Source organism: Canis lupus, chromosome 7 (assembly GCF_011100685.1).
Source record: "Canis lupus familiaris isolate Mischka breed German Shepherd chromosome 7, alternate assembly UU_Cfam_GSD_1.0, whole genome shotgun sequence".
NCBI classification, from domain to species: domain Eukaryota; kingdom Metazoa; phylum Chordata; class Mammalia; order Carnivora; family Canidae; genus Canis; species Canis lupus.
Window position 1 is genome coordinate 79615282 of NC_049228.1, and position 25706 is coordinate 79640987.

General features: G+C 41.5%; 1 protein-coding gene across 6 annotated transcripts in view; it reads left to right on the forward strand.

Annotated features, from left to right (window-relative positions):
- DYM (dymeclin) overlaps positions 1-25706 on the forward strand; it is a 343179-nt gene that overhangs the window by 231997 nt on the left and 85476 nt on the right. For all 6 annotated transcript variants that reach the window (XM_038543986.1, XM_038543991.1, XM_038543989.1 and 3 more), the window contains one exon: positions 11043-11145. In XM_038543986.1, the coding sequence (XP_038399914.1) occupies positions 11043-11145 (103 nt within the window). The remainder of the gene's footprint in view (positions 1-11042; positions 11146-25706) is intronic.

The window sequence follows — 25706 nt, forward strand, 5'->3', positions numbered from 1 at the left end:
CGAGTTTTGTATACACAGGAAAAATATTGGAGGATTACTCTCAGGAAAAACTAGAAGTGTGAGTCCATTGTATTTCTAAGTAAATGAGAGAGAATATTTGTTTTTTCTAGTGTGGTAAAATAATGAAAAAAGATACTGCCCTGGCTATAAAAAGTCAGGTATTTGTCCAAAGAGTCAGAAACCAGATAAACTTTGACATTTTAAATTTAACAAAAGTACTTTCTTTTCAGGGAGTTTTTACTTTGTGTTTTTATTCAGTGAACCAGTTTTGGATACCTGCTGTGCACCAGGCATTGTTCTAGGCGCTAGGATTATAAGAACATATTTGAACATTCCTCCCATCATGGTGCTTCCATACTGGTGCAGGAGTTAGGAAACTTTCTTGAAAGGACTAGATAGTAAATATTTTAGGCTTTGGCTGCCAGATGATCTCTGTCACAACTACTCAGCTTTGCCATTGTATCATAAAAGCAGCCATAGGCCATATATGAATGAATGGATGTAGCTGTGTTCCAATAAAACTTTATTTGCAAAAACAAAAAACAAAAAAACTTTATTTGCAAAAACAGATGGTGGGCCAGATTTGGTCTGTAAGCTCTATTTTTGCCTACTTTTTTTCCAGTGGATAGAAACAATAAAAACATAAGAAAAGCATATAGTATTTCAGAAAATGGTAAAGTAGTCTGGGGAAAAAATAAAGTAATGGAAAGAAAATAGGGTGTGCCAAGGTTGGGTTGCAATTTTAACTAGAGTGGTTGTGGTAGTCCTCAAAGAAGAGATGACATTTGAACGAGACTTCGAGATGAAGGAGTGAGCCATACCAGGCCCTAGCATATGTTTAAAAAAAAAAAAAAGGAGGCTTATCCTAAGGGATGCTTAGAGGAGAGTAGCTCACAAAAGAAATGCAGATGTTAGGGTTCCAAAGACAAGGTTCCAGAAACTTGAACTGGGGAGTCAGCAGCTCCGGAATATTTTCCAGCTTATTGATAATCTGTGTCTTTCTCTTTCACCATTTCAGCATAGGTTCAATGTCTCTTCTTGTGTGTGGGTTTTCTTCATGAAGCTAAATCATGACCATAGACACCTCTAGTTTAACATCTCTACAGTCTTCTAACCCAGAAGAAAAGCAGTCTTTGTCACTGTTCCTAAGTAGAAAAATCTTGTGTCCAGGGGAAGTTTCCATCTGGCCCAACTGAGAGCATATATCCATTGTGATCCAGGGAAGGGGTATTATAATTGACTCAGCCTTGTGTCATGAAGTCACTTCTTTCAGTCACTTCTTTCTTTTCTGTTCCGAAAAGAGGGGAATGGAAGTGAATCTGAAGGACAGGAAAAAAAGAAAAAAAAAGTCACCATAATCAGTAAAACAGATCTCCTGATGAGAGAGAATAAGGTGGTTTTGAGTGCAGAATTGAAAGTCAGATTACCAGGGTATAAATTTTATCTCTTCCACTTATGTGAAGTATAATACTTGGCAAATTCATTTACTCCTCTAATGCCTTAGTTTTCTTTATATAATATAATGAAAGTGGTAGTACCCACTTAAGCATGTTGTATGTTAATTTAGTTAACAATTATAAAAGATTAGTAAGGTGCTTGGTGCAGAATATGTTCTCAGTAAGTGATAGCTGCCGTCATTCTTACTATTTCTCCTCAGCATATAAAAGGATAACCAGTGGGATCCATCCTAGGAATGTGAGGTTGCCTCAGCATTCCGTGATCTATCAGTACAATCCACTATATTTAATAGACTTAAAGCCATATGATCATCTGAGCAAGTACAGAAAAAGCGTTTGACAAAATTCAACACCTATTCATGATTTTTTTTAAAAAATCAGTTAATAGGGTATAGAGAGGACTTCCTCAAACTGATAAAGGGCATCTATGGATAATTTATAACTAAATATAGCTACTTAATAGTAAAATATTGAATGTATTCTTTCCTAGGATCAAGAAAATGGCAAGGATATTCATTTTCACATTTATTCAACATTGTACTAACGGTCCTAGGCAGTGCAGTGAGTCAAGAAAAAGAAATTTTATAATTCAGATTGGAAAAGAACTTAAAACTGGCTTAAATATTTATTTAAAACTTGGTTTAAAGATTCCTAATCTTCAAAAAAATGGGAAGAGATGAGCTTAGCAAGGTCACAGGATACAAAGGTCAGTATTTAACAATAATTGTATTTTAATATTCATGTGACAATCAGAAATTGAAATTTACTATTTTTAAAGATTTATTTATTTATTCATGAGAGACACAGGCAGAAGAAGAAGCAGGCTTCCTGCGGGGAACCTGATGCAGGACACAATCCCAAAATCCTGGGATCACACCTTGAGCCGAAAGTAGATGCTCAACTGCTGAGCCACCCAGGCATCCCCATAAGTTGAAATTTAAAAGCTGTACTGTTTATGGTAGCAGAAAAATATAAAATAAACCTAGAATAAGGATAACTAAAATACATGCCAAACTGAAACATTGCTGAAAGTAATTTTAAAATCACTATGTTATGCACCTGAAATTGATATTGAATGCTGTATGTCAACTGTACTTCAGTAATAAAATTTTTCAGTTTTTTAAAAAGAAATTAAAGATTTTTAAATAAGCCAGATGATCTCATATTCATGGATCAGACAGTATTGTTAAGATCCTGAAATTTTATCTATTCATTTAACACAATCCTAATCAAAATCTCACCAATCTTTTTGGTAGAAACCGACAAGTTGATTCTAAAATTTATGTGGCTGTACAAAGGACCCAGAATACCCAAAAGAATTTTGACAAAGAAAATTCAAGGAGGACTCAACACTACCTCATTTCGAGATGAACTGTCAATTATAGCTAATGCAATCAGAGCAGCGCAGTAGGTTTATAGACCAATGGAATGGAATGGAGTCCAGAAATAGACCCATGCATTTATGGTCAATGAAATTTTTGACAGGCCTGTCAGGGTGATTTAAGGGGGAAGAAACCGTCTTATCAACTAATGCACCAGAACAGTTAAATATTCATAATGCACAAAACCAACCCAAGAACATAAACCTTGACTGTTACTTCACACCTACATGCATCTGAGTGGAGCACGGACCTTAAATAGGGGGGTTAAAACTATAAGCCCTATCTACCGAATCACAAACATTTTTGTGATCTTAGGTTAGGCAAAAGTTTCTTAGAAGGCAAAAAACACAAACCTTTCTTTAAATTTTGATGAACTGGACTTCATCAGATTCTTCAATTTTGCTCTTCAAAAGGCAGTTAAGAAAATGAAAAAATACCCCTCCCCTCCTGGGAGAGAATATTTACCAAAAAATACCTGATAAAGTGCTTGTATCTAAAGAAGTCTTACTAAGGAGGGAGAAGGAAAACAGCCCATTGTTTTAAATGTGCAAAAGATCTGAATACGCACTTCGCAGAACAAAACTAGGGACATGGAAATTCATTAGGGGAACACAAGTTATGTTCACGCCTAGGGGAAGGGCTGACAACCAAAAGGACTGGCATAGCACTTACCAGCGGGAACATAGGACAAGCCCACCATTTCTTGTGTACAATTGAGCAATTCCACGTCTAGGTATTTATTCAAGAGAATTTTCAAATTCAAGAGAATTTGTATTTTCACAAAGAAACCTTTGTAAGAATGCTTACAGCAGGTTTATTCCTAATGGCTCAGAAGGGGAAACAGCCCAAGGATGCATCAGCTGATCCACAGATGAACACATTGCACTTTGCTCATGTGGCAGAAAGCTCAGCCATGAAGAAGAGCGTGGATGAAGCACTAGGTGATGGAGACCTGACCCAGAGGGTGCGGGAGGCATGATCCCCTGTCCCTGAAATCTAGCAAAGGTAGAAAGCGGGGGGGGGGGGGGGGGGGGGGGGGGGGGGTAGCAGGCCGCGCCCTGTGGTCACCGAGAGCTCCAGGGTTGTGGTGCTGAGTCCCAGGAAGGTTTCGGGTTTTCCGACTTCTCGGGTCATATGCTTCAGTTTGGTTCATCTGAGTCTGTGCTGATGGTTCCTCAACAAAACTGATTTAAAAAAACGAGGAAACTGGCCGTGTGAGCCCATGTTGAGGTGTGAGCGGAGGCGCAGTGGGCGCAGGCCTTAGCGCGGCAGGGGGCAGGGGGAAGAGAGGAGGCCCTGAGGGCCAGAGGGGCTGCTGCGGGGGAGGAGGCAGGAGCTCCGTGGAGCCGCTCTGCTCCTAGTGACTTCAGTGACGTTTTGTAATTCTGACAGCTCGTCAGGATTTGTCAGGAGCCTGTCGCCACTACAGTGAGTAACTTTAACCTCGGGGGTGGGGCTGCCAGCTCTGGCCTCAGTTTCCTCGCCCACTGCCATCTTCCTGTGGAGTTGGGGACTCCTCGTCGTCGTCGTCATGGTCAACATCCCCCACCCCCATGGCTGCTGTGAGGAGGGAAGGGCAGGAGGCCAGGGGACTGCGGGTTGCGAGGGGCCGGCCTGCCACCTCCTGGGAGGGCCCCCCCGCCCCCCGTCAGGGTCCACTGTCTGCGCTACCCACTCCCCACATCTGGCCTCTCTCTACCACTGGGGCTCACTCCCCCTTCCTTACCTCCAGGAAGGATTTTTCATAAGGTCACCATTGTTTTCTTTACTTGGGCCAAATCCAGTGACTTTCATTCTTTCTTTTTTTCTCTCATCCTTCTTCACCTTTATGACAGTGAAGAGCACTCTCCCCTTGAGTTTATTCTCTTGGCTTCCAGAATGTCCTTCTCTTTTGTTGTTCCACATCTGTTCCTCTAAGGACCCTTTGCCATTTCCCCTTCTTAGTCTTGGTGTTTCCCAGAATTCCGACCTTGACTTTCCTTACTGGACACGTTACCTTTGGGTGACTGCCTGTCCTTGCGTGGTAGCCGCTGACGCCGAGACCCTAAGGGTTCTCCTGTCTCCTGAGCACTGCCTTCGTAGTCCTCACCTGCCCGCCAACATGGTCCTGACCATTGGCATCTGGATGTTCCCACACGTCTCTGGGTTTCATGGCAGAATCATCAAGAACATCGATTCCGGAGCTTGCCTGCCTGCATTTGCCTGCTGACCCCACTGTTGGTAGCCGTGTGCCTCAAAAGAAGTACTTAACCCACTGCCCTGATTCCATCCTCCCTAAAAAACAGCACAGGGTGGGTGATGAGAACGAAGGCCTGGCGTGCTGATTGCTGAGCGGCGAGCCTGTGTGCGGCTGGGTAGCCTCTCCGGGCACACTGTGGGCGCCCCAGGCCTTCCCCTCCCCTCACACCTTCTCATTCCTAGGACGTTGAGTCAAATTCTCAGCCAGCCACTGTGTCCCAAGTTGGGAACCTTGGATTCGTCCCTCTCTGTTGTCTCTTTGCCTTCCTGGTGGCTCCTGCTGTCTTCACATGGCTACCTCCTCCCCTCTTATTTTGAGCAGTGAAGTTCCCTAAAGGAACTTTCTGCCTCTACACTTGTTCTCCTGTCAGCCTGGGTCCATCTTTACTTCTAGGGTTGGAGGAATCTTTCTAAAACAAATGCAGTAGTACTTGTGCCCCCCTGCTCGGGCTTGTTGTACCTTTCACACTTTGCTTCCTAGAGCCCTGGGGTCCCGTGGTGGGGCCTGGATGGCCACCGCAGTATGAGAGCGTGCTGCAGAGAGATCGAGGACACACACGAACAAGGGATAATCACTTCCTGTTCATCCCTTGTCCCATACTCCCCACTCGGACACCAAACATGGCAGCTTTGCTTTTGTGTCTCCTGTTGTAGCCCTGCTGTCATAAGACACCTCCAGCTTTCCAGGGGCCCCCAGGGGGCTCAGTTAAGGTCTCATGGGCTCTGTACTCAGCAGGGACTCAGCTGGAGAGGCTCTTCCTCTGCTCCTCCCACCATGCTCACTCTCAAATAAATCTTAAAAACCCCTCTGGCTTTCAGGATGAAGTCCAAGGTCTAAAGGAGGCATGAGAGATGCTTCATGAACTGTCCCCACTACCAGCCCAACCTTCACACTGATGAATGTGTGCGCCACCCTGTCGCCTACACCAATGGTGCTCAGGTGACTGTGCCTTCCCTTGTGCTGTTTTCTCTGCCCAGGTGACCTTTACCTTTCCCTCATTTGCTGGGCTCCCTCCTAATTGTTCCTTCAGATTCAGCTTTGGCATCCCCTCCAGCAAAGACTTTCTGCTCCTGTGGTCAGGTGCAGCCTCATCCCAGTCCCTGTGCCCTCCCCACTGCTCCTTCTACGTAGTTCATCCTCCCTAACCCAGCCGCACCCTCTAGGAGCACAGGACTTTGGCTTTTGCTTGTCACCGTCTCCCTGGGCAACTTGCACACTCTGGGTTTGCAAGTTGCCCGGCACATTGTCGGTTCTTAGTAAATATTTGACTTACTACCTGCCTTGGTGACTTGACGAGATGAAATGCAAACCTCGTAGCACAGTGCTGTTAGTAGGCCCATCCTTGTGGTGCTGAGCCTCCTCCCTCGCCACCCTCACCCCATGCCTTGCTACTACTTCCTGTGGGTCTCTCCACCTCTTGGTACAGCCACCATTTCCCCGTCTGAGTTCTTTATCCTCCCTACCCCCCCCACCCCCGTACTTGTCCCCACTAGCAACCACTAACCTTCAAAGCCACGGGATAGATTTCCTCTGACACCTGCCTAGCCTTCCTCTGTGTTCTCCCATGGCATCCTCCAGTTTCAGAATTGCAGGTGCTTTTTCTTTCTTTTTTTTTTTTTTTTTTAAAGATTTTATTTATTTATTCATGATAGTCACAGAGAGAGAGAGAGGCAGAGACACAGGCAGAGGGAGAAGCAGGCTCCATGCACCGGGAGCCCGACGTGGGATTCGATCCCGGGTCTCCAGGATCGCGCCCTGGGCCAAAGGCAGGCGCCAAACCGCTGCGCCCCCCAGGGATCCCTGCTTTTTCTTTCTTATCACCTTAGATTTGAGCTCCTTGGCAGCAGGGAACATGTTTCTCATCGTTTTGTAGGACTGATATTCCATTAGCTTCTCCGTGTTGAGTCAAGTCCAGGATTTCGATGTGCTGGAAGGGTCCTTCACAGTCTGTCCTCACATTGTCTCCATTCTGGTCTTGTCTCCAGCACTGACTGTGCATCCTGAACTCAGCGGCCATTCCCAGCAGCTGTTGGTTTTCTGAGCATATTTCATGTTGGACCGACCATACAGAGTCTGTCCGCATGCTGCTTGCTTTTTTGTAATGCTGGCTGTTGACAAGGGGCTCTGTTTTCTCCAGGGTAGTATGTGCTTTTTATTGCAGTTTTTAATATATATATAATATTTCAAGCGTACATCAGAGAGATAGAGGAATATAGCAATTCCTTATGTATGTATCCAGCATAATGAAAACATTTTACATATATATATACACATACAGAGACAGAACAAGAGAGATTCAGAGAGAGAAAACCAAATCCCTTATTTTTTTCCTCTCTGATCCCTTTCCTTCCCTTCTTAGAGACTAATGGCTATCTTAAATGTAGTATTTGTCATTTCCATGTTTCATTATTTCATGTGTTTTATCTGTAGAAGACAGGTAATACCATGTTTGCATTTTTAATACACTATGTAAATACTATTTCCTTGGTCACATTCTTCTACAAGAATCCTTGCTGGTAAAAAATAATAATAATAATAAAATTAAAAAAGAAAAGAATCCTTGCTGGTAAAACAGCATTGTTTTGGAGGTATATCCGTATTGTCGCAGGCAGGGTTAGATCACTTGAAGTTGCTACATAGTCTTTTGTTATGGAACTATCCCACAGTTTATTTACCAGTGATTCATCAGTGTTTTGATTGTTTTCAGTTTTTCACTGGTAAACCAATTTGTAGTGGATATTCTTCTATAAAAAGAAAACTCTAGTCTTTTTCTGATTTTAAAAACAAGCACTCTGGCAGCCATATCCTGAACGAATGGTACACTTGAAAGCCAATTTCACTCAGGATTACCCTTTTACATGCACACGTCACATGTCTCTACCATTTACACTGCCTTGCATTGAGCAAGGGAGTGAGAACTTTGATCACAGAGCTTTCACCAGAAGTGACTTTTCTCGGCAGTTTACAAGCCATATCTCGTGTACGTGTAGGTCATTTTGCCTTAAAAATGTTAAATGCGAGCCAGAATTAGAATGTTAAAGTTGAAAGCTCTGTAGCTATAAGACCTGAGGGAAAAGCCTATTACATTGTAGGAGGAGGACAATCGTGAAGACCATGAGAATGCTGTTTGTCATTCGTGCTAGAAAACTGGAAGTGCATCAGCTGATGTCACAGCAGCTTTCCTAGGAACAGCTGGGCGCAGTCGCCACAGCTTCTGGAGGCGGACGTGGACCCACTTCAACATTCTGTGCCCTCGCAAGTCAGACTTTCCGTGATGCCACACTGAAAGCGCTTACCTGTGAATCGAAGCTCACTTCCTCATTTTGTTGTCTTCTAACAAGGAAAGTGGATTGCTTGTATTCTCTCTGAAAATAAACAGAACTAGCTTTTCTTCTCTGAAGGAAACAATTTCAGATCCTTTCTGCTTTGATTCCTACAACTTGCGTCGTCATTCTCTTCGGTTCTTTTTTTTTTTTTTGCCTTTCTTTTTTTTTTTTTAATTTATTTTTTATTGATGTTCAATTTACTAACATACAGAACAGAATAATCCCCAGTGCCCGTCACCCATTCACTCCCACCCCCCGCCCTCCTCCCCTTCTACCACCCCTAGTTCGTTTCCCAGAGTTAGGAGTCTTTATGTTCTGTCTCCCTTTCTGATATTTCCCACACATTTCTTCTCCCTTCCCTTATATTCCCTTTCACTATTATTTATATTCCCCAAATGAATGAGAACATATAATGTTTGTCCTTCTCCGACTGACTTACTTCACTCAGCATAATACCCTCCAGTTCCATCCACGTTGAAGCAAATGGTAGGTATTTGTCATTTCTAATGGCTGAGGAATATTCCATTGTATACATAGACCACATCTTCTTTATCCATTCATCTTTCGTTGGACACCGAGGCTCCTTCCACAGTTTGGCTATCGTGGCCATTGCTGCTATAAACATTGGGGTGCAGGTGTCCCTCTCTTCGGTTCTGATGGAAGTTACCATAGATGAGCTCTGTTGTCCCCTGAAGGTACTCTGGGGACACGGGCAGAACCCTGGGGAACAGCTACTGGGTAAACTCGACAAAGGGCATTGTCTGTCTTCACTTGCCCCCTTCTGACGGATCCCCCAGGAAGCTCACTTCTCCAGGCATAGCGAGTGCTTTCCCTTTCTGTTTGAGCACCAGGTCATGCCTCTGAGTCCTGCCATGCCTGTGCTAGAACTGACTTCGGTCGCAGAAAACTCCTGCAGTTCCCGTCATTCCTGAAATTCTTTTAACAACTTAAAAGCATCTTACTAATTTTTCTTTTTAGGCATTTCCATGTGAATACACTTTTTATACTACCCCAACAAATTTTTTTTCTTTTTATTTTCATCGCTTACCAAATAATTTGTATATTTGAATCATGCACTGCTAATGCAGCTCACAGTGACATTCCATTATTCTTATACTCAGCAATTCTACTTCAAGGAATGTATCCTGCACATAGTCTCATCTCAGTATGCTAAAAATTATATACAGGGGTGTTTGTTCATTGCAGTACTATTTATGAAAAAATAAAACTGGAAACGTTGCAATGATTAATAATGGACTAAATATAAATAAAGTATGGTATATCCATGTGCTTAGATATCAAGTTACTGGCACTCAACATTTTTCGAATGGATTGAGGAACATACTGTTCAGCGAAAAAAAAGTGTGAAGTACGGAACAGTACATATTTGGTGGAATAAAAAGGGGGGATGTAGGGGATCCCTCAGTGGCTCAGCGGTTTAGCGCCTGCCTTTGGCCCAAGGCGTTATCCTGGAGTCCCGGGATCGAGTCCCACGTCAGGCTCCCTGCATGGAGCCTGCTTCTCCCTCTGCCTGTCTCTGTCTCTCTCTGTCTCTCTCTCTCTCTATGTCTATCTTGAGTAAATAAGTAAAATTTAAAAAGGGGGGGATGTATACATACAGTATTTGGTGGTACACATTGCCACATTTAATGTTTCTGGAATCCCAGACGCTAAACCACTGGTACGTATTAGCTACCTGTGCATCATTGCAGTGGGCATGAGCAGGAAGTGTGAGGTGTACATTTAACCTTAGGAGGAAAGACAAAACTGAACCTCAAATGGAGAAGACCCTTGGGCAGGTTTCTCAACCTCCCTCTTGCATTTCTCTCCAGTTGAAGAACCTGCCACCAGATTCCACCTGTCATGCAGCCCCAAGCCCTGACCCCTCTGTATTTTCAGCTCGGTATGGCAGTGCTGTGTATCGCTTGGGTCCCGGGGTTCTGCATTGCAGTCTGGAATGTTTCTCTAGGCAGATACCCCCTTCTTCTAGGGATCCCATTCCTATCCTGCAGGTGTTGTACACCATCTGGGAAAAATCATTTCATATGTTTTGTCCAGTTTTTAAGATGTTAATCGCAGGAAGGCAATATTTGGTACTCGTTAATCCATCACAGCCAGAAATGGAAATCTTAAATATATTTAAAGTCATTCTTTTTGAGAAGTAAGAAGATAAAGCTATGAGAAAAAGTGGTTGTATTATACTAGAGAAATAATCTAATCCAACACGCTTATTTGGAAGATGAGGAAATTGAGATACAAGTCCAAGTGACTAGTAACAGATGGCACTCTGGGTTACTTGTGAAGTCCGTACATATCCCAGGCTGTCTGAATCTCTGTCCACTGTTCTTTCCATGCTTGTGGAAAGTTCTTCTATGCTTGAAATAGAATTTTAAGCTGTCAAACTTTTTAAAAAAATTTTTTAGAATCCTTATAATTTGAACATTGTCCTCACTTCATTTGTTGTCCTATTGATAGTATTATTAATCCTGCTGTTAACACAGGCATGAAGAAAAAAAAATCGTTACACGTATATTTTAGAATAATTGACATTCTGCCAAACTCTATAATACTAATAAAACCTAGAAAAGGAGACACTTAGTTCTTTCTTTCTTTGTTTTGTTTTGTTTTGTTTTTTCAGTTTGTTTTCCTTGCTGTCTAAAAAACACAACAAAGTTCTGGAACAAGCCACACAGTCCTTGCGAGGTTCGCTGAGTTCCAATGACGTTCCTCTTCCAGATTACGTAAGTAGTCACCTTACTTTATCAGTCAAAAGTTTTCCTTTCATTGTTAGGTTTGTAAGTACCAATCTGGGTTTTCAAGATCTGATTATGATCTTGGTGACTCTTTTATGCAGATAACGGAATGCTATCCCAAAGCAAGGGGAGAACTTTTAAACGATTATTATTAACAACTGGTCAAAGAAAGTCAACCCTGAGCCAGTGATACTGTTAATAATTAGGACTCTTGGTGTGTTGGGTAAGAAATTCGCTCAAACTAATTACACGGAGGCAAAAGGAGCGGTCTTAGAATCAGCAGAAGTTTCTCGCTGAGCTCAAGGGGCCCTGGAGGTATACCCAGATTTCACAGAGAACCAGAACCTGACGTTGAAAAGCCTTTGGGTTCAAGAATATCTTGTGTCTCCGAGGCTATTTCGTTTCTAGGCTCTGCTTCCTTTTGCTTCAGTTTTACTCTTCAGTTCCCTCTCTTGGCTGGATGTCCCCATTTGTTGTTGGCTTGGACCTCAAGTGGCCACTCCAGCCTTCCTCTCTCCCACCCTGTGACATGGCCTGTGAGTATTGTGTCTTTAGCCACCAGACCAGAGTCTTGACGCCTTCATCCTCCATTCCTGGGGCAGGAAATCTAACTGGCCCCACTCAGCACAGTGCACTGCTCTGGTCTTGGGAGCCGTGGACAGTGGAGGACGGCACTCGTGTGTTTCCTTGGTTTCATCCACTCCAGAGATAAAGAGCTTGTTCCCACCTAACCTCAGCGAGCAAGAGCAGAGGAGAGCAGGAGTGGCACGGAGATGGGTTGTTATATAACAACAGGAAGGAGACTGCATCAGGACTTTCCTTAGGGCCAGGCCATTGTCTGTGACCTGCCTTGTGTTCTAGAGCATGGCTTAGATGAGGATGCTAAAGATTATCTTGTCGCAGCCCATAGCAGCACTGCATCGGGTTCTAGTAAGGATAACAACTCCGTGGGTTGATATTTAGAAACTTCAGGAGACAGTTTTTAAGTTCTGAGTTTGAAGTGGTGATGCATACCAGACAGCTGAAGAGTTGTTGTGTTTCCTGTGGTTTGTTTCATTTCTAAATGGCTCTGCTGATATGGGACTGTGGGAACAGCCCCCGGTCCAGATAGCAGTCGCTGATAAACACAGATAGCAACGTGTGCAGCGGCAACCTGGCTTGTGCTGGTTTCCTTCTCTTTTATTTATTTTGTGTATGCATGTGTTTACCCCCCCCATACATCTTTTATGATTTTCTTGCTCATTGAATATTCTCAACTTTTAAGAAAAAATAGCATAATAGCCACTTCTATCTGAGCAATGACTTGTTATAAGAAAAATATTTCTTGGTAATCACTGCTTGGAACTTCAGTTGGGGCATCTGAGTGGCAATAGGGACTGCATTTGTTAAGAACTTGAGTTCAAGGGCGCCCTGGGGACTCAGTCAGTTAAGCATCTGATTCTTGATTTCGGCTCAGGTCATGATCTCAGGGTCGTGAGATCAAGCCCTGCATCAGGCTCCACACTGGGGCTGGAACCTGCTTAAGATTCTCTCTCCCTCTGCACTGCCTCCCCTTCCTCTCTAAAAAACAAAAACAAAAACAAAAAAACTTGAATTCAATTCCTCTATAAATGTTTCATTATTTTTATACAGTTACCATTTGCTTATGCAGCACTCCTGTGTCATTTCTTCCATAAAAATATGTTGAGTGTATTTAGTGTTAAGGTTGTGCTAGCAGCATTCTCCTGTAATCAGAGACCAGAAAATAACTATGTCTTTGAAAAAGTGGATCATATTTAGGGGTATTTGCCAGTTATGAAAGTGATTATATAATGAAAGGACAGGTTGAACTCCTAACAGACATATCAGTTCTATCAAACCTGACAATTTTTAGAGTCGCTGCCTTGTTCTTGCATACAATTGTCACTAAGTAAAAATGAATTTCTTAAATTATCTGCTCCATAGAAATACAGAGAAAATTCCATTTAGAATCTGTTATCCACAGTCCTTATTTTAACATCTGTGTGCATGAGACTTTACAATCACAACACACTCCAGATGGGTTTATGAAATTGGATTTTACCGCCTTTCCTCAGAGTTCATTGAGGAGGGTGGGTTGCCCCCTTCAGTAGTAGTGACAGTAAGGGATCCCTCCTGCCACTCACTCCTGCAAGGTGAGTCAGCCCTGTGGTGTGGTGTGTTCTTCTTTCATAGCAACTGAGTGTTTTCACTTGTCATTCCCATTGTGCAAAACACTACGAGTGATTTGCATATTTGAAACCATGTTCTCACTGTCATTCTCTTTTAAATTGGTCATTAAGTGGGAAAATAAAATGTTTCTCCTTTCACCTTCCCTAGAAATGTTATTTAAATGTCTCTGCCAACAGCCACATGAAATTCTGTGTCCTGGACTCCTTGTGTAGACCACATGTTTGTAAAAGATGGAAAAGGAAAGGGTCTCAGTGCAGCACTAGGTCCCTGAGAGCATAAGAGCTCACTTCTATCCGAGCCGTGGTTATCTTTTCACACCAGGATTGAATGAGTTTGAGTAAGTGCTTAAAAACAGGAATGTATTGTTCTTCTCACTGTAATACATAGAGTACTTTCAGCCTGCCTAGAGGTTTCTGAGTTGATTAAGAAAACATTTATTCTCATTATGGTGTATAATTCACAAGTCAGTTGAATAACAACCTAGAAATCAAATAGCAAGTCAGAAGAACATTAGTGTCAATACTTTAGTACAACCACATTTGTCAGAACAGCTCAGGGAAACCTGAAGCCTTCCACCAAGTTCTAAATAATGAGACCGCCCTGGCTGCTGAAGGGGAAATAAAACAAAAACAAAAATTGCACTCGAGTCCTCTTTGGGAAGAGAGAATGCTGAGTACAGAGAGTAATAGCCTCTTGTTTGCAGCCTCCACACATGGCAGTGGAGATGTCTAGGAAGGCACATGAAGTTCAGCTGGCCACGTGGTTGTGCTTTGCTATCATTAGGGCATCCTAAAAGTTAATTCAGTGACTAAGGGGACAGGAGAGAATTGTTAAAGAGAATCTTTCAACATTTTTTAAAAATAAGAATAAGCCTCTAAAACCACTTTGATCATGTACAACAGACCTGAATATGTAAAGTGAAACAGAAAATAACAAGTGACTTAGAGTTGCTTTTTGAACTATAACTGTGGTTTTTAAGTTATAAATATTGCTGCGGTGTCATATAAGCTTTACTTCTGTAACTCCTGACAGTCATTTTAGCAACTGCTTAGGATGAGAAGAGTCTAACTTTTATTCTAGGTGGAACCGTAGGAACCAAATTACATTGTCCTGTGATCATCAACAAACATGAGAACCTTTCTGTAGGACTGACCCTGTATCTGATTTTAAACAGTAATTTTAAGGATCTAAGCCAAAAAGACCCAGCCAAAAAGATTAAAGGAGACAGAATCAGAAAAATCAGCTGAAGTAAAAATAGCAGCTTAGAGTTTATCATTGAATGATTAGCAAGTGTAATGCTCCTAACATGTGTGTGCATGTGGAAATGCACACAGACATGCACACACATTCCAGTGGTTCTCAGAGTTCTCATCTTTACTTTCCTTTTCCCGTGACTGTGCAGTAGAGCTGTCCAGAGGCTACATGATGGGTGATCTTTTTATTGCTCTGACAGCTCACGGAATGTGTTATTGTGGATTCTTGTGTTTTAAATTGTTCTTAGTTTTAATTTGTTATAAATACCAATACATATAATCCACATAAAAATAGTTTCTTGAGAGCATCAGAGATTTTTAAGACTATAAAAGGGGCTTGAGATCAAAATATTTTAGAACCTTTGGAATATATGATCTGTTAACACATACACGTGCACACACACAGAAAGAACAAGTAATAGATGCTGTTTCATTTGTGATACTCCTCTCTCCCAGCAGGATTGAGTGCACTTTGAAGGCATGAGTTTCTGGATCTTAGGCTGAAAAAAGTAGGCTAAATATTAACCAATAATTGATGAGGATGAAGCTCCATCTCAGTACATCTATATGAGGTTGCAGGTATCCAGAATTGCAGAGGAGTCTCAGATCTAAATTATATCTGTATGACATTTGACATGTAGTGGACATGTGTAATTTTTAAGCTAAATTTTATATTTTATGTACATGATATTTATGTCAGAGTTGCCTTCTTCCTGGAGCACCTGGCTGGCTCAGTCAGTGAAGCACGTACCTGTTGATCTTGGGGTCAGAAATTTGAGCCCCATGGTGGGTGTAGAGATTATTTTAAAAAATGAAATGTTAAAATTGCCCCTTTGCTATTCAAAGGGTAGTTGTAATATTTTTCTTAGTTCAGTACACATAAAACAGGTTGTTTGACTTCTATTTGATCTAATAATTTGCTGTCTCACATTCTAACTTCCTAAAGAGCAAAAGACATGTATTTGAAATTTGTTTTGATCAAGTCTTGATTGCTTATCATTATCATTCCGGATGGAACCCTAAAATATTGCTAACCCTGGAGTAAGTCATTTGACTTACCTTTTGCACCAATAACTCTTAAGATTTATTTATTTATTTTGGAGAGAGACAGAGAGTGTGCACACCTGCCAGTGAACAGGAGTGAGGGGCAAAGGGAGAGGGAGAGAGAGAATCCCAAGCAGACTCTGCTGAGCACAGAGCCTGGCACAGGGCTCAATCCCACGACCCTGAGATCATGACCTGATCATGATCAGGAATCAAGAGTCCAATGCTTAACCGACAGAGCCACTCAGGTGCCCCTAAACCAGTCTTTGGTTCTTGTTTATATTTGCTTTTACACATTTCGTTTCTTCAGAATTGTGTTATGAGGCATTCTAAACTGATTACACATAACGAGAAAGCTTAGGGGCAGCCCAGGTGGCTCAGCGGTTTAGCACCGCCTTCAGCCCAGGATGTAATCCTGGAGACCTGGGATCGAGTCCCACGTCGGGCTCCCCACATGGAGCCTGTTTCTCCCTCTGCCTGTGTCTCTGCCTCTCTCTCTCTCTCTCTTTCATGAATAAATAAAATCTTAAAACAACAACAACAACAAGAAAGCTTAAGTTCAGGGATTTTTCCATTTTTCCCCAGTGTATTTTAGGTTGTTGTATCTTTAAGATTCCTTGTTAGTGTTTACTCTGTAACTCAAATCTCAAATTCATTTGACTGAAATAGTTGATGGATCAGTAATCTTGAAAAATATCTTCAGCTGTTTGTTTTGTACATTTGTGCCTTTATGGAGCTAGTGTTAAAATGCTTCATTTCACACACACAGTCATAAATATACATACATACTAACTACATAATACTTTTTGTATTTCATAGTGTTGATTCTGGATGAGACCATCGCTCACAGATTTCCTGTGGGATATAAAGACTAGGGTAGAGAATTTAACATTGAGAGAACATGGGAATGATTATCTGGCATGTGCTGCTGTATCCAAGGAGTTGGAAGTGGTGCAATTTGCCATTGTTAAAACTGTTCCTTTTAGATATTACTTTTGAAGGAATGACGTTTGGGTATTTATTCCAGTGATGGTGACCTTAATCAGGATGTTGCTAAAACTTCTCTTTGGGAATTACTGTAGCATGGTGGGAGGGGTAAAAGTAAAGAAGGCCTAGCAACTATACACGAGGATTTGTAGAAGCTAGTTAAAACAAGTGCACAACCATATTACTATTCCATATGACACATTTTCTAAGAAGGCTGTAACCAAACTCATGAATTGTCAAAAGAGGGAGAGAACAATTTGGGGAAAGTAGGGAAGGAATTGTGCCAGTTTTCATGGGAAGGAGTTGCAGTGTTAGGTAGTATTTTGAAAGGAGAGACTGAGGCAGGAAAACAGTCCAGCCTCCAGCCTCCATGCTTCCTGAATAAGAGCATAGAGGTGAAAACAGCTCATCATTACCTTTGGGTTTCTTGTGTCCAGCACAGTGTCTGGCATGTAACAGGTGCTGACACCATACACAAAAATTAACTCAGATTGGACCACAGCTCTTAAATGTAAGAGCGAAGACTGTGAAATCCTTAGAAGAAAATATAGGAGTAAATTTTAGGCTATAAAAGAAGAGCAGACAAATTGGACTTCATCACAGTTTAAAACTCTTGGACTTCAAAGACCACCATCAAGAAGGTGAAAAGACAGCCCAAAGGATAGAAGAAAATATTTGCAAATCTTATATCTGACAAGGGACTTTGGGCAGAGGGCAGTGCGGGGGTTGTTGTGGAGATGTCTCCATGCCCTTGGCGGGGGACAGGGACAACTTCCAGCAGGACACGTGTGACAGCATCAGATGGAGGGGGAGAGATGACGGGAGCCACCGTGAACTGACCACAGTTGAGCAGTGGCATCAGGAAGCGTCTTCAGTCTGCCTAGGGACACCTCAGTAGTTATTTGGCCTAAAGAGGAGGCCTCACTTTTCAGCCTGCTTTCCGAATATACCAGGGTTGAGTGTGTCCCAGAGCCCCTAAGATGAACCAAACCAGAGGGATACCATCAGGAGCAAAGGAGTGGTTCACATTGGCATTTTCTTTTCTTTGCTTTTTTTTTTTTTTAAGATTTTTTTAAATTCATTTATTCATGATAGAGAGAGAGGCAGAGACACAGGCAGAGGGAGAAGCAGGTCCGTGCAGGGGGCCCGACGTGGGACTTGATCCCGGGTCTCCAGGATCAGGCCCTGGGCTGATGGCAGCGCTAAACCGCTGAGCCACTGGGGCTGCCCACGTTGGCATTTTCTAGTCAGGCAGCCACTTCTTCTGAGTACCAGACATCCCACTAGGCCTTGGTTGGGATGCTCCCCAGTCCCATCTCCTCTCCATGATCACACAGCTAAGCACTATTTTCCGCCGTGCTTGCATCTGGTGGCATGGGGGACCTGACTAGCTCTAGCGAGTGGATACAGGTGGAAGTGATGTCACCACCCCCCTCCTGGCCATCTTCTGCACCTCTCTCACCATATACTAGCTGGACACAGGAAGTCTAGGGTGAGACTCTAGGGTCCCTCAGTATGGCAGTGCAGGGACCCCCGAGTCATCTTACTGAAAGTCAGTTGGATTCCCCATTGAACTGTGATGCAAGAGAGCAATGAAGTTTTTACTACATTAGAAAAGAAAATGGGCAAGGGATCTGAATGGGTATTTCTCCAAAGCAGACTTACAGGTGACCGGTAAGCACATCAGAAGATGTTCAATGTCAGGAAGTGCAAAATTTCAGCCACAGTGGGGTTTATACCACAAAGATGACTGTCCTCAAAAGGCAGAAGGTCACCAGTGCCAGTGAGGGTGTGGGAAAGTTAGTATCCTCGTTCAGCTTACGGCAAGAACGTAGAATTGTGCAGCTATTTCAGAAAACAACCTGCAGTTCCTCAAAAAGCTGAAGATGGAATAATTATGGCCCAGCATATGGTCATACTCCCAAAGAACTGAAAACAAGTGCATGCATGCGCAGGGAGGGGGCCCTGGGAGGGGGAGAACCCCAAGCTGACTCCCCGCTGAGCCCAGAGCTTGACATGAGGCTCAGTCTCACCACCCTGAGAATAGGACCTGAGCCACAATCAAGAGTCGGCCGCCGCTTAACCGCCTGAGCCACCCAGGCGCCCCTTTCCTACCATTCTCAGATGATTTTAGACTTACAGAAGAGGCCTGAGGAATTTCCATATACCCTTCACCGAGCTTTTGTCAGTATCTTATGTAACCACAGGCCATTTGTCAAAACAAGGACATTAACCATAGCACCATACTGACAAAAATACAAATCACTTGCACAGTTTAGCAATTTTTATCACTAATGCCTGTACTCTTTTGTAGGATTAAAGCCAGAATTGCACATTGCATTTTGCTATCATGTCTCCTAAATCTTTCCTTGTCTTTCATGACCTTAACATTTTGGAAGAGTACTGGTCAGTTGTTTTGTAGAATGTCCCTTGACTTGGGTTTGTCTGGCATTTTCTCCTGATTAGATGGACGTTATACACTGTGGATCAGGGCACCAGTGAACAGGTGCCATTCCCTTCTCAGTGCTTCATGTCAGGGGACACATGACATTAGTGTGTCTTAACAGTGGTATTTACCTGTGTTCTCCTTGACCACATCACCAGGGTGATGTCTGCTGAGATTCTTTGCTATAAACTTGTTTCCCTTTGTAATTACCATATATTTGGGGGGAGCTATTTTGAGACTATGCCAATATCCTATTTCTGCTTACAACATTTTCACAGAAATTTTAGCTCCCATTGATCTTATCCCACATTATATATTACTGATTTATTAGTGATTTTCTATTTGTCTCATTCCTCCTACATTCATTGAACACTTTTGTAAGAAGATTTGTCACCTTTCCTCATTGTATTTATTTATTTTTTAACATTTCCAGTGATTGATTGATTATTTTTTTAATGATAAATTTATTTTTTATTGGTGTTCAATTTGCCAACATACAGAATAACACCCAATGCTCATCCCGTCAAGTGCCCCCCTCAGTGCCTGTCCCTCGGTGTATTTATTTATGCAGTTACTTCTATCAGTATGGACTCCTAGATCATCATTTTATTCTTTGTCTTGTAATCCAGGGCTATTGTTATTTTGTTGTTCAGGTTATTCCAACTTTGGCCATTGGGAGCTCTTTCAGGTCCCTCCTCTGCCCTTTGAATATACTCCTACCCCCCCACCACCCTGCAAAGTTTCTCAAGATGTTCTAACTCATCAGGTGTTTCCCCTGCTCCAGCTCTAGGATCAACCAGATCTTCAAGGAGGATCATGAAATTTGAATCACGATCTTTATAGTAACTTTCATAATGTAGAAACTGCTGTTAAAAAAACCCCAAAAAGCCAAATCTTCTGAATAAAGTTGGTGAACATCTCTGAAAGAAACAACTGCTTTGATGTCAAATAGGTCTCAAGCCCCACGTTGATTAGGTCCCAGGAAGTTTCTTCCTTAGTACAATTGATTTAAAAATTCACATAAATAAAGCCTTTAGCAAGTGAGCAACCTCCCCTGCCACCACCACTCTAATTATAATCAGACCAGTTTTCTTGGTTGTATTATAACTTGGCTTTGGCTGTACTTCCGAACTACGAGTTTCAGAAATGTTCCTAGGATTCTAAGGACAATGTTTAGTTGGAGGACTCCATTCTTGTTTTTAAAAAAAAAAAAAAAAAATCTTCATTCCTAAAAAGCATATACCTCCATTAGGGGAAAGATGGTTGGCCTTTTTTATTCCTGGAGAGGACATTCGTCTGTCCATGAGCACTATGATCGAATATTCTTTTTTAAGGATCTGTAAAGAAAAATTACCCTGAAAAATACTTAAATAGCTCTTGTGTTCTTTACTCTGGCTTATAAAAGGAGCTGGGATGTGTTTGCATTGAAATCTGGCAATGATTAATTAACTTTCTAAATGAAGCTTAAAGAGCACAGAAAATCCATGCATATTAGATTCAGTAGCACTGTGTGATGCGTCCATAAAAACCAGTGATCACAGTGTTTTCCCTTCCTGTTGTACTGAAAAAATTCTGACCTGCTGCTGTGCAGAGCTATTATGAAAGCACCTTTTCCTAGCAGCCTCCAAATTTTCTTTTATTACAGAATCCTAATTTTGATTTTCTGTTCACTCAGATTTTTATTGTTTTTCTCTATTCCTCCCTTTCTGCTTCAGCTAGTAGTTCCGCGTTGGAAGAAGAGAAGTCTACTGTTTGGAATTTTCTTTGATATATCCTTGATTTACATGGCAAATAGAAAGCAGCTGTCTATTTAAGCATCTAATTCTTGAAACCTTAGTCCCCTCAAGCGTCATCTGGAAATAATGTAGCTTGTAAAACAAAGCTAAGAAGAAAAGGCAATGTTTGTTTTATGTGGGATGAATGATTTCTGTTGGGGTCCTTTAATTCGGCTATTATGAGGGTTATTAAAAAGCAGTATTACAAAAGAGGTTTAAATGAAAAGAATTTTTTTGAGCTGGTATCTTATTATTACAGTTGATTATAGTCAAAGCTGCAAATGTTTTATAAATGGCACTTTATTTTTGTTTCTCCAAATAAGACCCCAAAGAACCAATAATCCTTACTCATTGTATGAGTGGAAATTCAACTCTTTCCTTAGTTGATTTAATTTATGAAAACAAATTATATTTGAAAATTCAGCTCTGCTTGTTTTTCTGGAAATTTCATGGATTTCTGGAAAATTCTTAAGAATCCTCAAAAGAACATTTGAGGATCACCTTACAAATGTAGAGATGGACACGAAAACATCAAAGTTTATCTAGACTTCAGCTGTTAGAAGATTCCATTAACACCAGAGACAGTGGAGCCTAAATTGTTTATTAATTTATTCATAGATTATTTGAGTTTTTGAGGTGTGCATTTGGAGATCTCAGTCATGAGAAATAGTACGTGTAGGGAAGTAGAAAGGCTAGTTAATTTGTGCTTTGACAGTTGTTAGAGGCTTTTTCATAATTGGAGTTTATTGGTTTTCTTCATTTGTTAATACAACAAAGCAGTCATTTTTGGAAAGTTGATATATAAGAACTAAATTCAGTCCTTAAATGTACTTGGTACCAGGGAAATGAAGTTACTTAGTATGTGTATTTAATGATCAATAGGGCATGGTTAATTATTTTCATGCATGTGAGGCCCCTGTAATCTCTCACCTGTTATCTTCTGTGATCTCAAGTTTGTGTTTTCATTACACTCACAAGGAGAGTATTGCGTTGCTCTCAAACGTGTCTTTTTTCCTTGAATGTGCAGTGCCAGCTGACCATTTTAGTGATTGAATTAATGGCATTCGTTTTGGGTCACATTCTTTGTTTTTTAAGATTTATTCATTCATTCATTCATTTGAAAGAGAGAGAGACACAGAAAGAGAGAGAGCAGCCAAGATCAAGAGCATGAATAGAGGTCAGGATGCAGGGGGAAATCCATACTCCACTAAGCAGGGACCTGGGATCATGACCTGATCTGAAGGCATTTAACTGACTGAGCCACCCAGGTGCCCTTAGGGATATATTCTAAGCCTAAAAAAGTACTGAGCCTTTAATAATTAGGGACTATCTCTCTTATGAAGTTGTTTCATACTAGTCATCGATTCAGATAAGAGTAAGAGTAACCTTTGTTACATCATAAGTAGTGCTTTATTTAGCTCATTAACCAGTTCTAAGTCCTAAATTTCCCATACCCATTGTGAATGCTCCATCATATCATTACTAATATTCTCCAGGTTAACAGTTAATAATAACAGTTACAAAAGAGTAATGCATGTACAAACACACTCCATATGGTTCTTGAAATTCCTTATTCTTCATCCCACATGTTGTTAGCTACTACTGTTTTTTCTCTGCCCTGTGAAAGGTATCAGTAAGATAAAAATCTCTGCCCTCATGAAGCCTACTTTCTAATGAAGAGTTGTATAATGAGCGGCAGCACAGATGAATGCGTGAAATGTTAGAGGGTCCAAGGGAAAAGTGAAGCAGGATGAAGGGATGGAGAACGCTGGCACTAAGAAGTTAGCAGTGTAAATGGGTGGACAGTGAAGTGCTTGCCTCATTGAGAAGGTAACATTTGAGCAGTCATGTGGCTATGCAGAAGACATGTTCTAGCAAGATGGAAGGGAGTGCGGGCGGCTTGAGGCAGGAGCCTTGTTGAACCTAACAGGGTATTGTGGCTGGGGAGATGATCTGGATTATGTTGATAATCATCTTGAACCACTGCTGAACGAGGAGTTATCCTCATTTTAGATAGAGCCACAGCCTGAGAATTAGAAGACCTGTGCTCTGTGTCTTTTTTTTTTTTACCTTTAATTTCCTATGAGCTTGGGCAACTTATTTTGCCATTCTGACCCTTGCTTTCCTTGCCTTTAAAATATATCTTGAAGTAGGAGAGCCTGAGTGGCTCAGTCAGTTGATTGTCCAACTCTTGGTTTTGGCTCAGGTCAAAATCTCAGGGTCCTAAGATTGAGCCCTATGTTGGGCTCTCTGCTCAGCTGGGAGTCTGCTTGAGATTCTCTCTCTCCTCTCCTTTCTGCCCCTCCCCTCCTGTGCTCTTGCACACACACAGGCTCTCAAATAAATAAATCTTTTTAAAAATAATAAACTCTATCTTGAAGTAGATCTTTTAGTGTGGTTTCCTTAACATTGGCATTCTCTGGTTCCATTATTTGCTTTGGGTACACTGGGTAGATAGAAAGGGATTTGCATTGTTGAAATGCACAATTAGAAGGGACTCCCCCCACATTGTGTTCTCTCTTTTTTTTTTAAGGTTTTATTTATTTATTCATGAGAGATAGAGAGGCAGAGACACAGGCAGAGGGAGAAGCAGGCTCCCTCTGGGGAGCCCAATGCGGGACTCGACCCCAGGATCAGGATCTGAGCTGAAGGCAGACGCTCAACCACTGAGCCACCCAGGCGCCCCCACATATTGTATTCTATGTGAATGATGTCCTGTAAAACACAGCCTGGAATAGTGTGAAAGTAACGTGCCCTAGAATTAAACAACAGTAGCGGGCCCAGGCGCTCAGGAAGAGGCTCAAATGGGAAATAGAGAATCATGGTGCGGATCCTTTCCTTAAATTTGAGACAGACATTTGTAGATTTCAGAGAGTGATGGACATATTTGTACATAAGATTAATACCAGCTTATGGTTGATAGAATGCTATAAATAGAATATTTCTCTAAGAAGACATTATAAAAATTTGGGGAGGTTTTCATTCGAGTCTCACATACTGGAAGGGCCTTTAACTAAGAGTCGGTATAGAGAATGGTTGAGAGTATCAGCTTTGTGAGGAGAATTCTTGGAAGAGGGACCCAGCTTTATAGTTTCTAAATTTCCTGAAATTTTCCTGTGGAAGCAACAAATAGAATGCATCACCACTCACAGTAACATCCACAGAAAACTTTAGAATGCAGGGTAGCCACAGGAAACGCACAATACAAGAGAGTGGGTACAGACAACCAAGAGCTACAAGATCCCTGTAGTATGTGGGGGAGGAGGACGCAAAGAGACCTCCGAAGGATCTGAGAGCAGGAGGGATCCCAAAGAAGCCAGAAGGGGCTCACTGGAAAGTATAAATAGGAAAGACCAGTTTGAGAAGAGCAGTGGAATTTTGCTTCTCTAATTCACAGTTAGACTACAAGGCGTCTATTAGTTTTAGTTATTCTGAAAAGTTATTTAAGAAAATGATAACAAGGTAAAACTGAGATGCCTAGCTGGCTCAGTCAGTGGGGCATGCGGCTCTGGATCTTGGGGTCATGAGTTCAAGTCCCATGTTGGGTATGGAGCTTACTTAAAAAAAAAAAAGATAAAACAGGAAAACATAACTCAGAATTATTAAAAATTGGGTAAGGTTTTTTTTTTCTAAATAAAAGAATCATTTTAGAAATGTCAGCCATACACAAGTATTTAGTAAGTAAATAAATAGAATGCCGTAAGAGTAATAGAACGTGAAAAGGATGAAAAACTTGAAGGCAAGATGGAATGAAAGAAAGAAAACGGCTTTGAGAGACAGTGATCAAGAAATATAGGCAGAGGTCCAACATCTACAAGATAGGAATCCCTAAAAAAAAGGAAAAATACTCAAAGCTATACTTTTAGAATTTCCTAAATTAAGAAGAAAAAAGATTCAAAACTGCATGTGGAAACAGCATACTCTGTGACTTGAACAACCAATACCAACACAGAGATAAAGAAAAAACAGAAATACCAGAACAACTAATACCAACACAGAAAAAGAAGAAAAAGGGTTAGCTATGCAGAAGGACCAGGGTGCTTTTAAGGGAAGAAAATCAAACTGTCAACAGACTTTATGACAACAGTGTTTTATGCCAGAAGAAAATGGAATTACACATTGAAGATACTCAAAGCACATGTGAGCCAGGGATTTTATATCCCACCAAGCTGGTTTGCAAGTGTAACAGACACAGACAGTCTTACCAAATATTGTTTCCTTACTAAGGACCATGTCCTACTACTCTGAGTGGTGGTCAGCAAAGGTTTTTTTTTCTTTCTTTCTTTCTTTTTTTTTTTTAGCAAAGGTTTTTGATAAACAGTCAGATAGTAAATATTTTTAGACTTTGCAGGACACATGCTAGTCTCTGTTGCCTATCTTTGTATAGGGTATTTAGTTTTTGTTTTGATTGGCTTATATATAACCCTTTAAAAATGTAAAAACCGGGCAGCCCCGGTGGCACAGCGGTTTGGCGCCGCCTGCAGCCTGGGCTGTGATCCTGGAGACCTGGGATCGAGTTCCACGTCAGGCTCCCTGCATGGAGCCTGCTTCTCCCTCTGCCTGTGTCTCTGCCTCTCTCTCTCTGTGTCTATGAATAAATAAATAAAATCTTTATAAAATAAAAATAAAAAATAAAAATGTAAAAACCATTCTTATCTCAAAAGGTCATATTAAAATAGGCCACAAACACGATTTGACCGTTGGTTCATAGTTTGCCAATCTCTGTACTAGAGAAGGAGCTTTAGACAACCACGGTGATTGGATGACACAAACATAAAGACTGATAGCATTATCTGTATTTTTATTAGATATTCATAAAGGAGCAAGTATAGTTAAGTAAAGACTGTATTTCTG